The 13693-nt window shown below is 39.9% G+C and overlaps 1 protein-coding gene across 1 annotated transcript in view; it reads left to right on the forward strand.

The window, feature by feature from the left end:
- GUCA1C (guanylate cyclase activator 1C) overlaps positions 1 to 13012 on the forward strand; it is a 103307-nt gene extending 90295 nt beyond the window's left edge. The window contains 1 exon segment of the mRNA XM_064273473.1: positions 12807 to 13012. Coding sequence (XP_064129543.1) covers positions 12807 to 13012 — 206 coding nt within the window.
- The last annotated feature ends 681 nt before the right edge of the window (positions 13013 to 13693 follow it).

Consider the following 13693-nt stretch of genomic DNA (forward strand, 5'->3'; position numbering starts at 1 on the left):
CTACAAAGCTCTACTACAAGAAATTCAAAAGGACATACTTAAGTGGAAAAACATACCTTGCTCATGGGTAGGAAGACTTAACATAGTAAAAATGTCTATTCTACCAAAAGCCATCTATACATACAATGCACTTCTGATCCAAATTCCATTCTCATTTTTTAAGGTGATAGAGAAACAATTCACCTACTTCATATGGAAGGGAAAGAAGCCCCGGATAAGCAAAGCATTACTGAAAAAAAAGAAGAAAGTGGGAGGCCTCACTCTACTTGATTTCAGCACCTATTATACAGCCACAGTAGTCAAAACAGCCTGGTACTGGTACAACAACAGATACATAGACCAGTGGAACAGAATTGAGAACCCAAATATAAATGCATCCACATATGAGCAGCTGATATTTGACAAAGGCCCAGTGTCAATTAATTGGGGAAAAGATAGTCTTTTTAACAAATGGTGCTGGCATAACTGGATATCCATTTGCAAAAAAATGAAACAGAACCCATACCTCACACCATGCACAAAAACTAACTCCAAGTGGATCAAAGACTTAAACATAAAGACTAAAACGATAAAGATCATGGAAGAAAAAATTGGGACAACCTTAGGAGCCCTAATACAAGGCATAAACAGAATACAAAACGTTACCAAAAATGACAAAGAGAAACCAGATAACTGGGAGCTCCTAAAAATCAAACATCTATGCTCATCTAAAGACTTCACCAAAAGAATAAAAAGACCACCTACAGATTGGGAAAGAATTTTCAGCTATGACATGTTCGACCAGCGCCTGATCTCTAAAATCTACAAGATTCTGTCAAAACTCAACCACAAAAAGACAAACAACCCAATCAAGAAGTGGGCAAAGGATATGAACACACACTTCACTAAAGAAGATATTCAGGCAGCTAACAGATACATGAGAAAATGCTCTCGATCATTAGCCATTAGAGAAATGAGAATTAAAACTACGATGAGATTCCATCTCACTCCAACAAGGCTGGCATTAATCCAAAAAACACAAAATAATAAATGTTGGAGAGGCTGCGGAGAGATTGGAACTCTTATACACTGCTGGTGGGAATGTAAAATGGTACAACCACTTAGGAAATCTATCTGGCATTATCTTAAACAGTTAGAAATAGAACTACCATACAACCCAGAAATCCCAATCCTCGGAATATACCCTAGAGAAATAAGAGCCTTCACACAAATAGATATATGCACACCCATGTTTATTGCAGCTCTGTTTACAATAGCAAAAAGCTGGAAGCAACCAAGGTGTCCATCAGTGGATGAATGGTTAAATAAATTGTGGTATATTCATACAATGGAATACTATGCATCAATAAAGAACAGTGACGAATCTGTGAAACATTTCATAACATGGAGGAACCTGGAAGGCATTATGCTGAGCGAAATTAGAGGCAAAAGGACAAATATTGTATAAAACCACTATTATAAGATCTTGAGAAATAGTATAAACTGAGAAGAACACATACTTTTGTGGTTTCGAGGGGGGGAGGGAGGGTGGGAGAGGGTTTTTTACTGATTAATTAGTAGCTAAGAACTGCTTTAGGTGAAGGGAAGGACAATACTGAATACATGGAAGGTCAGCTCAACTGGACTGGACCAAAGGCAAAGAAGTTTCCGGGATAAACTGAATGCTTCAAAGGTCAGCGGAGCAAGGGCAGGGGTCTGGGGAACATGGTTTGCGGGGACTTCTAAGTCAATTGGCAAAATAATTCTATTATGAAAACATTCTGCATCCCACTTTGAAATGTGGCGTCTGGGGTCTTAAATGCTAACAAGCGGCCATCTAAGATGCATCAATTGGTCTCAACCCACCTGGAGCAAAGGAGAATGAAGAACACCAAGGTCACACGATAACTATGAGCCCGAGACAGAAAGGGCCACATGAACCAGAGACCTACATCATCCTAAGACCAGAAGAACTAGTTGGTGCCCGGCCACAATCGATGACTGTCCTGACAGGGAGCACAACAGAGAACCCCTGAGGGAGCAGGAGATCAGTGGGATGCAGACCCCAAATTCTCGTAGAGAGACCATACTTAATGGTCTGACTGAGACTAGAGGAATCCTGGCGGTCATGGTCCCCAAACCTTCTGTTGGCCCAGGACAGGAACCATTCCCGAAGACAACTCGTCAGACATGAAAGGGACTGGACAGTGGGTAGGAGAGAGATGCTGATGAAGAGTGAGCTAATTATATCAGGTGGACACTTGAGACTGTGTTGGCATCTCCTGTCTGGAGGGGGAATGGGAGGATAGAGAGAGTTGGAAGCTGACAAAATTGTCACGAAAGGAGAGACTGGAAGGCCTGACTCATTAGGGTGAGAGCAAGTGGGAGTATGGAGTAAGGTGTATATTAACTTATATGTGACAGTCTGACTTGATTTGTAAACGTTCACTTGAAGCTCAATAAAAGTTAATAAAAAAGGATTGTGTTTAGGCTGCTCTACTCTAGTGAGCAGTTCATTAGGTTTGAGATGCCTGTGAGAATTGGACTATGACATTGGTGGAAACTTTGTATAAGGCAAACAACATTCTCACTGAATCTTGTCACCTAGATGATTTTTACCAGGAGAATTCTTAAGATGATTTGGCTTAGTGTTTTTGTTGTCATTTACTTCTATATTTTTATATTTTAAATTTATCTTACTCTCAGATAAATAACTTTTCTCTCCTAAGAGTAATACATTATTTGGATTTAGATAACAAACAAAGTTCAGGCTTAAGTACTGCCTGTCTCATATTGATAGATATCTCAGAAAGTGAATGAACACGAGAAGCTACCACTGCAAATTCCTGCAAACTCTGAGGATTAGGTATAAAATGCATAAAAACAGTTGCCATTGGGTCGATTTCGACTCATGATGATGGCTCCGTGTATGTCAGAGTAGAACTGTTTTCCACAGAGTTTTCAGTTGCTATGACCTTTTGGAAACAGATTACCTTTTGGAAACAGATTACCAGGCTGTAAAAATGGCATGGGGGTGGTGCCTGACCTCCTCTAACTTCACAAGGGGGAAGGAGAATCAAGATCAACAGCCAAAGGGTGATTCCCATAAGGCAGAGTCAGACATGCTTCTTCTTTCCGCCATCTTTACCAGTTCTGATACCAGCCATCCCTCCGTAGCACTCTATTTCTCTGCTGGGTTTGATAATTCATTGCAATGGCCACACAGAACTCAGAGACTATACTCATGATTATGAGGTTTATTAGGGAAGTAACAGGTTATAATTCAGGCTCAGGAATACTCAAGGATATAGTTCTTCCATCAAGACAGTCTCTTCCCAGCTGGACTCGCAGGTACACCTCTCTCTGGCCTTCAGTATTTGCCCAGAGGTACTCGGTTTTCTCTCTCCATGGGCTGGGAAGTCCACTGAGCCGTCTCCTGAAAGTCACTCTTGCAGGTCTCTCCTGCCTACCTCTCCCTCCTTGGTTGTGGTGTTCTCTTCTCTTCTTTCCCTCCTCTGGGGTGGCTCATTTCCAGCCCAGAGGGATGGCAAAACTAACCAATACCCTTGGTGGGCCACAATTACTCTATAACACAGTCCTGCCCAATCATTTGGGTCAAAGGTACAAGACCACGGCTACAAAGGCCACACAAATTTGACCTATGGCACCGCACAGGCCTTTCTTCCAAGGCAGCTCTGGGTAGATTCAAACTACCAACTTTTCAGTTAGTAGCTGAGGCCTTAACTGTTTGTGCCACCCAGGATCTCTCCCTTTCTTTATATAGACTATATATACCTATATAAATAAAAAAAAAAAAAAGAGAGAGATATATATCAATCTACACAGTTGGGTGTGTAGGGAATCTAACATTGTTTCTCCATAACGGAAGTTAAATTCTATTTTGAGATTGCCATTTTTCTGGGTAGTAGAAATGTAATCTCAATCACCTTAGGAAATCTCTCCCATCCTCTCTTTTCACCTGTCTAGGAAGCTGAGTGAGTACCAGCATATGGGAGGGTAAGATCTGGTCTGTGTTGCAATATAGCCATCTGAGTTCTATTGTGATCAGGGGTGATCACCAAAATACATAAAACCCACAATGGCACAGGCACAGGCAACCAGAATAGATGTCCGTACTAAGTAAGTAGTACAAGTGAACCAGGGAATACCGGCTGAACATCAGCCCTGGCTGAGGTCCTTGTGCTTCTGGGCTTCAACTGTTGGCTCGCCTAAGCCACAATTTCATAACCCTTCAGGTTGCAATGCCATATCCAAGTGCTTGTAAGGAGTATTAGATACATTATACTACTCCCGTGTCATGTTGGGCCACGGGAAACTCTTCTCTACTCTACTGCTCCTTAGGACATGGGAGAAATCATGGGCCTTGCATCTTCATGGATTCTACTTGAGAATTTGGGGGGTTAGTGTTAGAGGGCTGCTTAAGTTGTTCCTGTACCTACCCCTCAGGGTTTCAACTAGATCAGGAACTTGAAAGGATTAAAACAAAGATTATTTCCTCAGAAATGTATCTTCTAACTTTATTATTTTATATCTTAACTTCTCCTCCTTAAGTCTAAGGTATCTTTATTAATAAGGGATACTGTATCCTGGGGTCACCATGAGTCAGCATCAACTCAGTGGCAATGGGTTTGGTTTTTTGTTTTTTGCTGTAGTCTTCATATTTGTTCTAGTGATCTGAAACATGCTTCTGCATAACTTCCACAGGAGCAGAACACTTTCCTGAGCAAGTTAAAATAGAGAGAGAAGAAAACAACTAGTCACACCGGTGTTAGCACTTCTCCCCAGCTCTGTTCACCATCTTAATGACCCAAAGGCAGAACCCCATACCGATAAGTACTGCCATCCAAATTCCTGCTCAAGATCCCTGATGAGCAGTGCAAGCAACCAACTCTTGCTTAGTATACAGTGTCTTCCAGTCAAAGGATTTCAAGCCCAGTGGCATGTTTGGGAAAGATATGTCAGTCAATGTGATATCAAAACTCACCAGAGGTCTACAGGACACAGTTTGGCCCTGCTCACATCTCTAGCCTCAGCTCGCACTATACTTCCCCACTGGACACCCTGACCTTCTTTCAGTTGTCTTTATCATGCTTCCTCTTGACATGGGGCTTTGCTCTGCTGTACCCACACTCAGAAGTGAGTTTTCTTCTTCTCTTATCCAGTATTAACTACCCTTCTTCATATTTTACCTCAAAGAATATGTCCTTGGGGAAGATTCTGTACCTTCTCTAACAAGGTCCTCTGACTCTCTTTTTTCACAATCGCTAATTTATACTTCTTTGCAAGATTATTTAATTATTATTATTTTCTTAATTTTATTGTGCTTTAAGTGAGAGTTTACAAATCAAGTCAGTCTCTCACACAAAAACTTATATACACCTTGGTATGTACTTTCAATTGCTCTCCCCCTAATGAGACAGCCCGCTCCTTCCCTCCACTCTCTCTTTTCATGTCCATTTCACCAACTTCTAACCTCCTCTACCCTCTCATCTCACCTCCATGGAGTAGATGCCAACATAGTCTCAAGTGTCCACCTGATCCAAGAAGCTCCCTCCTCACCAGCATCCCTCTCCGTCCCATTGTCCAGTCCAATCCCTGTCTGAAGAGTTGGCTTTGGAAATGGTTCCTGTCCTGGGCCAGCAGAAGGTCTGGGGGCCATGACCACCAGGGTCCTTCTAGTCTCAGTCAGACCATTAAGTCTGGTCTTATGAGAATTTGGGGTCTGCATCCCACTGCTCTCCTGCTCCCTCAGTGGTTCTCTGTTGTGTTCCCTGTCAGGGCAGTCATTGGTTGTAGCCGGCCACCTTCTAGTTCTTGTAGTCTCAGGCTGATGTTGTCTCTGGTTTATGTGGCCCTTTCTGTCTCCTGGGCTCATAATTACCTTGTGTCCTCCATGTTCTTCATTCTCCTTTGATGCAGGTGGGTTGAGACCAATTGATGCATCTTAGATGGCCGCTTGCTAGCATTTAAGACCCCAGATGCCTCTCTCCATGGTGGGATGCAGAATGTTTTCTTAATAGATTTTATTATGCCAATTGACTTAGATGTCCCCTGAAACCATGGCCTCCAAACCCCCACCCCTGCTACACTGGCCTTTGAAGCATTCAGTTTTATTCAAGAAACTTCTTTGCTTTTGGTTTAGTCCAGTTGTGCTGACCTCGCCTGCAGTCTGTGTTATCTTTCCCATCACCTAAAGTAGTTCTTATCTACTATCTAATTAGTGGGTACCCCTCTCCCACCTTCCCTCCCTCCCCCCTCTTGTAACCATCAAAGAATATTTTCTTCTCTGTTTAAACTATTTCTTCAGTTCTTATAATAGTGGTCTTATACAGTATTTGTCCTTTTGCAACTGACTAATTTCACTCAGCATAATGCCTCCCACATGCCTCCATGTTATGAAATGTTTCACAGATTCATCACTGTTCTTTATCGATGCATAGTATTCCATTGTGTGAATATAGCCTAATTTATTTATCCATTCATCTGTTGATGAGCACCTTGGTTGCTTCTGTCTTTTTGTTATTATAAACAGTGCTGCAATGAACATGGGTGTGCATATATCTGTTCATGTAAAGGCTCTTATTTCTCTAGGATATATTATGAGGAGTGGGATTGCTGGATAGTATGGTAGTTCTATTTCTAGCTTTTTAAGGAAGCACCAAATCAATTTCCAAAGTGGTTGTACCATTTTACATTCCCACCAGCAGTGTATAAGTGTTCCAGTCTCTCCACAGCCTCTCCAACATTTGTTTTGTGTTTTTTGGATTAATGCCAGCCTTATTGGAGTGAGGTGAAATCTCATTGTAGTTTTGATTTGCATTTCTCTAACGGCTAATGATTGTGAGCATTTCCTCATGTGTCTGTTAGCTACCTGAATGTCTTCTTTAGTGCAGTGTCTGTTTATATCTTTTGCCCATTTTTTAATTGGGTTATTTGTCTTTTTGTAGTTGAGTTTTTGCAGTATCATGTAGATTTTAGAGATCACGTGCTGATTGGAAACGTCATAGCAAAAAACTTTTTCCCAGTCTGTAGATAGTCTTTTTACTCTTTTGGTGAAGTCTTTGGATGAGCAAAGGTATTAGATATTTAGGAGCTCCCAGTTATCTAGTTTTTCTTCTGTATTGTTAGTAATGTTTTGTATACTGTTTATGCCGTGTATTAGGGCTCCTAACGTCCCTGTTTTTTCTTCCATGATATTTATCATTTTAGATTTTATATTTAGGTCTTTGATCCATTTTGAGCTCCTTTTTGTGCGTGGAGTGAGGTATGGGTCTTGTTTCATTTTTTTACAGGTGGATATCCAGTTATGCCAGCACCATTTGTTAAAAAGACTGTCTTTTCCCCCTTTAACTGTTTTGGGGCCTTTGTGAAATATCAACTGCTCATATGTGGATGGATTTATGTCTGATTCTCAATTCTGTTCCATTGGCCTATGTATCTGTTGTTGTACCAGTACCAGGCTGTTTTGACTACTATGGCGGTTAATTATTATTTTCTCAGAATTTTTATTTGTTTTTTTTTTTTTAATATTCTCTTCTTAGTGTGTATTACAGAGCTGACAAATGGTGGGTACTGTCCATTCAGTTGTTGAATGAATGAATGAAATGATCACACTCACATGTAAAGCTGGGCCTGAGCCCATGTACTGGGCATGGCCTCCTTTGTCTCCACTTCTTTCTATCTTTACATGTTTCTTTTTCTCTTTAATTGCAGTGCCTGCTTCCAGCAAGGTCTAGAATTAAATGGATGGGTGAATGTGTATAGTTTGTTTCCTTAAGGCCAGTTACAGTCTGTGGTGATCATTATGCTATGGAGTCACCCAGGCCTCTTTTAATGAGCAGAACGAATCTGCAGGAAAATACTGTTTCCCAGGATTGGGGTCAAAGACAGCAAAAATGGGCTGCAAAACAAACAAAAAATCAAGTGATAATTTTTTTCAAAATGTCGTTTATATTGCTTTGTTATAAATGTAGTATATCTCGTCTTTATAATTACCCACTGCCGTCAAGTCGATTCCAACTCATAGTGACCCTATCAGATAAAATAAAACTGTCGCGTGGGGTTTCCAAGGGGTGCCTGGTGGATTCAAACTGCTGACCTTTTGGTGAGCAGCCTGAGTTCTTAACCACTGCGCCACCAGGGCTCCTGTCTTTGCGACAGCATACCAGTTAATAGAAAAATGGCAAGCCATTGTTCTAGGAAATAATATAGTATTTAAATTCCCTGAATGTTCTTGAAAAGTTTATAACAACAAACTCTGCTGATGTTCATATTCTGTATATAAAAGGTAGCATATCTTCAGAGTAGTTGTCATCGTGAATCCATTAACATACAATTTCTCTTCAGATAGAGCCTACTAGATTACATAAAACATTACAGAAACATATCTTCCGTTTTCAGAGGAATCAGATATATTCACCTGAATACCAAAATCAGGCTTGAATAAGCTCTTGATTAAATTTTTATGAATTTAACTAGTGATGTTTTTTCAGTACTATTTCTTTTCCATAACAATTTAGAAATCGTACCAAGAACTAGTATTGAGAATAAATATGATTTATGCTGATCAGCCGGTGCCACAATTTTAAACGATAATCTTGTTATACTGGTCCTTATGAAAAAACAAAAAAAGAGAGAGAGAGAAAAATAAAACAAAATTTAAGACTGAAAAATGATGGCAATTTGGGCACGAACCATTTACTACCTAGTCAATCCAATTTTCATTTCCCACATCTATAATTAAAGCCAGTAAAGCTAAGGAGTAGTACATATTTACAGGGAGATGACGAAGTCAGCTAAGCAATAATCATAAGCTTATTTTCCAGAATCGCACTATTTCCAATCATGTGGAAACAAACAATATGCCAAACTGTAATCATAAGTCATAGTTTATTTGAAACTGAACAAAAAAAGTAGATGAGGCAGATATTTTATATGACGCATGTGTTTGTTTGTGGCAGCATAATCTGCATTTCTGAGCATCCACATATGAGTATTGATATGGAAAACTGTCCTGCAAATAATGCAATTACACAAAAAACTAATTGAAAGGTATAAAACCACCACCAGCAGCACTGCTCACTCTAACCTTCTTCAAGCACATTCATTTAAAGGCTTTTGGTGGTTTACGTTTTTGCTTAGCAAAAAAAGTATGAAACTTATACAAAGAAGATGTGGTGATTTGTTCAGTGATTGTTTTCCGTGATAATTTAAGAAGGATAGTGTTGAAAGCAAAAGAGTTTGAATTCAAACTATAATTTTTGCTGCTTGGATTTTTCCTGAAGTAATCTATAAAATTAGTTTGTGATCCAACCATGAGCTCTGAGAGCCAAAGTGCACCACATCCCTTTTTTAACCATCCTCCAATGTAAGATAGGGGTGGCTTAGGGCAGGTGATCAAGGTTAATATCAGAAGTAGGATAACAGGTTTTCAGAGGAAGGTTTCCAGGCGGAGGGTGGAAGGGTAACTGTGGAGGGGGAGACAGATGATCAAGATAGGTACATAAGAAATGTAATTTTTATATGAAAACTCTAAGTTGCTGTTGTTTCTTTCTGAGTATGTTTGCTCCTAGATTTCCTGTCTTGAAAAAATGTGAAATTTGTACATTAGCAGTGACCGTCAATATAATTGGCTTATTAGTTATAGTTCAATGACCTCTCCCTGGGAAATAATTGGTGGCCATACCAATGAAAATAGGCTGCTGTCTGCACTGCCCTCTTTCCTGATTAAAGCTAAGACTTTTTTTTTTTTTTCTCTATGGGGGAAGATTGTCCATTAAAACACACACTCTCTGCTTGATTCCTATTTTGAAAATTATTCAGTAATTTCAACTACATTTTTTTAGCCAGAGAAATACGTTACAACAAAGCTAGTGTGATCACTGCTGGTATAGCTTGTCTACTGACTGAATAGCAATTTAAATTGCTAAAGTCATATCAAGTGAGAAAGTTAGAATACGTGACCTTTTTGGATCATGAAGCATTAAAATGCAGGTACTGTAGTAGATCAATTTCAACTGAAGATGTTGGTAGAAATCTTCAATTTCTTCATCTTTGCATTAGTGGCTGGTTCGTAAATTTCAATATTAACTAGTGTTCCTTGTAGGAGTATGAATATTATCCTATCTCTGACAGTGTTATACTTCAAAAGAGATCTTGAAATGTGCTTTGTGACAATGACCGTGGCACCATTCCTCTTCAATTTGTCATTCCTGGCATAGTAGACCATATGATTGTCCAATTCAGAATGGTCATTTCCAGTCCGTTTCAGCTCAATAATGCCTAGGATATCGATCTTCAAGCATTCTACTTAATTTTTGACAACTTACAATTTCCCAGATTCCTACTTCATACATTCCATGTTCCAATTATGAATGGATATTTGCAGCCATTTCTTCTCATTTTTAGTTGTGCCACACCAGGAAATGGAGGTCCCCAAAGCTTTACTCTATTCATGTCATTAAAGTCGACTCTACTTTGAGGAGGCAGCTCTTCCCCACTCATATTTTGAGTGTCTTCCAACCTGAGGGGCTTATCCTCCAGCACTTTTAGACAATGTTCTGCTGCTATTCATAATTTTTTCGCTGACCAATTTTGTTCATAAGTAGGTCTCTAGGTCCTTCTTCCTACTCTGTCATAGTCTGGAAGCACCGCTGAAACCTGTCCATGATGGGTGAGATGTTTCAACAAACTAATGCAACACTGGAAGTACTCCCTTATCTATGCCAAGCAATTTGGAAGAGAGCTACCTGGTCAAATAACTGGAAGAGATTCCTATTTGTGCCCATTCCAAATAAAGGTGATCAAACAGAATGTGGAAATTATCAGACAATTTTTTATCGTTAATATCACACACAAGTAAATTTTGCTGAAGGTCATTCAAAAGCGGCTGCAGCAGTACGTTGACAGAGAACTGCCAGAATTTCAAGCTGAATTCAGAAGAGCACATGGAACGAGGGATACCATTGCAGATGTCAGGTGGATCTTGGCTGAAAGAAGCTGTTTACTGTGTTTTATTGACTAGCAGAGGCATTCAACTGTGTGGATCATAAATTATGAATAACATTGGAAAGAATGGGAATTCCAGACCTCTTAATTGTGCTCATGAGGAACCTGTACTTAGATCAAGAGGCAGTTGTTCAAATAGAACAAAAGGATACTTTGTGGTTTAAAATCAGGAAAGGTGTGGGTGAGGGTTGTATCCTTTCACCATACATATCCAATCTGTATGCTGAGCAAAAAATCTGAGAAGCTGGACTATATGAAGAAGAATGGGGCATCAGGATTGAAGGAAGACTCATTAACAACCTGTGATATGCAGGTGACACAGCCCTACTTGCTGAAAGTGAAGAGGACTTGAAACACTGATGAAGATCAAAGACTACAGTCTTCAGTACGGATTACATCTCAACATAAAGAAAACAAAAATACTCACAACTGACCAATAAGCAACATCATGATAAATGGAGAAAAGATTGAAGTTGTGAAGGATTTCATTTTACTTGAATCCACAACCAAAGCCCCCATGGAAGCAGCGGTCAGGAAATCAAATGATGTATTGCATTGGGCAAATCTGCTGCAAAAGATGTCTTTAAAGTGTCAAAAAAGCAAAGATGTCACTTCGAGGATGAAGGTGCACCTGACCCAAGCTGTAGTGTTTTCAATCGCCTCATATGCATACTCTTCCAGCTTGAGAAATGGCAAGCATTTTGGTTTTCTATCTCCAGCTTTTTACACATCTCATTATAATGCATTGTTTTCGCTAGCATCCCTTTTTGTGAAGAATTGATGCCTTTGAATTGTGGTGTTGGCAAAGAATATTGAATATACTATGGACTGCCAAAAGAAAGAACAAATCTGTCTTGGAAGAAGTACAACTAGAAAGCTCCTTAGAAGCAAGGATGGTGAAACTGTGTCTTACATACTCTGGACATGTTGTCAGGAGGGATCCGTCACTGGAGAAGGACATCATGCTTTGTAAAGTACAGGGACAGCAGAAGAGAGGAAGACCTTCAATAAGATTGATTGACACAGTGGCTACAAAAATGGGCTCAAACACAACAACGATTGTAAGGATGGCACAGGACTGGGCAGTGTTTCATTCTGTGGTACATAGGGTCACTATGAGTTGGAAACGACTAGACGGCACCTAACAACAACATATGCATGTGAAAGCTGGACAATAAATAAGGAAGACCAAAGAAGTGTTGATGCCTTTGAATTATGATGTTGGCAAAGAATATTGAATATACCATGGACTGCCAGAAGAATGAATAATTCTGTCTTGGAAGTATAGCCAGAATGCTCATTAAGAGTAAGGATGGCGAAACTTTGTCTTACATACTTTGGGCATGTTATCAGCAGGGAGTAGTCGGTGGAGAAAGACTTCATGCTTGGTAATGTAGAGAGTAAGCGAAAAAGAGGAAGACCTTTGATGAGATGGATTGACACAGGGATTTCAACAATAGGCTCAAACAGCAGCGATTGTGAGAATGGCTTAGGGCTGGGCAGTGTTTCATTCTGTTGTGAGTCAGAACCGACTCAAGGGCACCTAACAGCAACAATAGTAGAAGGTCAATTCTTTTCTCTGTGATTTCTTAGGCTGACTGTTATGGATTGAATTGTGTCCCCTCTAAAATTTTGTGTCAACTTGCCTCGGACATGATTCCCAGTATCGTATGGTTATCCACCATTTTGTCACCTGATACGAGTTTCCTATGTGTTGTAAATCCTACCTTTATGATGTTTTAATAAGGCAGGGCTCAATCTATTAGATTAGATTGTATTTTGAGTTAATCCCTTTTTAGACATAAAAGAGAGAAGTGGACAGAAAGCTGTGGGACCTCCTATCACCAAGAAAGTAGTGCCAGGGGCACAGCGTGTCCTTTGGACCCGGGGTCCTTGCACTGAGAATCTCCTAGACCAGGGGAAGATTGATGACAAGACATTCCCCAAGAGCCGACAGAGACAGAAAGACTTCCCTGGAGCTGGCACCCTGAATTTGGACTTCTAGCCTCTTAGGCTGTGAGAGAATAAATTTCTGTTTGTTAAACCATCTACTTGTGGTATTTCTGTTATAGCAGCATGAGATAATTAAGGCACTGATCTTTCCATTGAAGAAATCATAAATCAAAGTGAAGAAAGACACAAAATCTAAATTATAAGAACTAATGTATAAGCTTATTTTCCCCAATAGCGCAGTTTTCAACTGTGTTGAAACCAACAATATACCAAGTTTTTTTTTCATGTTTTTGTTTTTTTCTTCCACCATGCCTTCCACCAAGAACAGGAAGCTGTAGTAGCATCCACCAGCACAGGTAAATCTGGATACCACTTAATTGTGATGAACAGAAATGAGAGTGGGAAAGATGCTTCCATATCTATCTAACCATAGTCCCAGTGAGCCTTGTTGTTGTGTGCTATCAAATCAATTATGACTCATAGAGACACTATAGGACAGAATAAGACTGTCGCATAGGGTTTCTTAGGCTGTAATGTTTACAGGAGCAGATCACTAGGCCTTTTCTCCTACAGAGCTGTTGCATGGTTTTGAACTGCCAACCTTTTGCTAGTAAATTCCCTAGGCAGAAAGATAAGTCTATGAGGCTCTGTCTTGCTAGGACAGTAGAATCAAAAAAGTGGCAAGAGACAGAATCATTCACTAATTTATTCTTTCATTCATAAAGAATTTATT

This window comes from Loxodonta africana, chromosome 20 (genome assembly GCF_030014295.1).
Source record: "Loxodonta africana isolate mLoxAfr1 chromosome 20, mLoxAfr1.hap2, whole genome shotgun sequence".
Taxonomy (NCBI): Eukaryota; Metazoa; Chordata; class Mammalia; order Proboscidea; family Elephantidae; genus Loxodonta; species Loxodonta africana.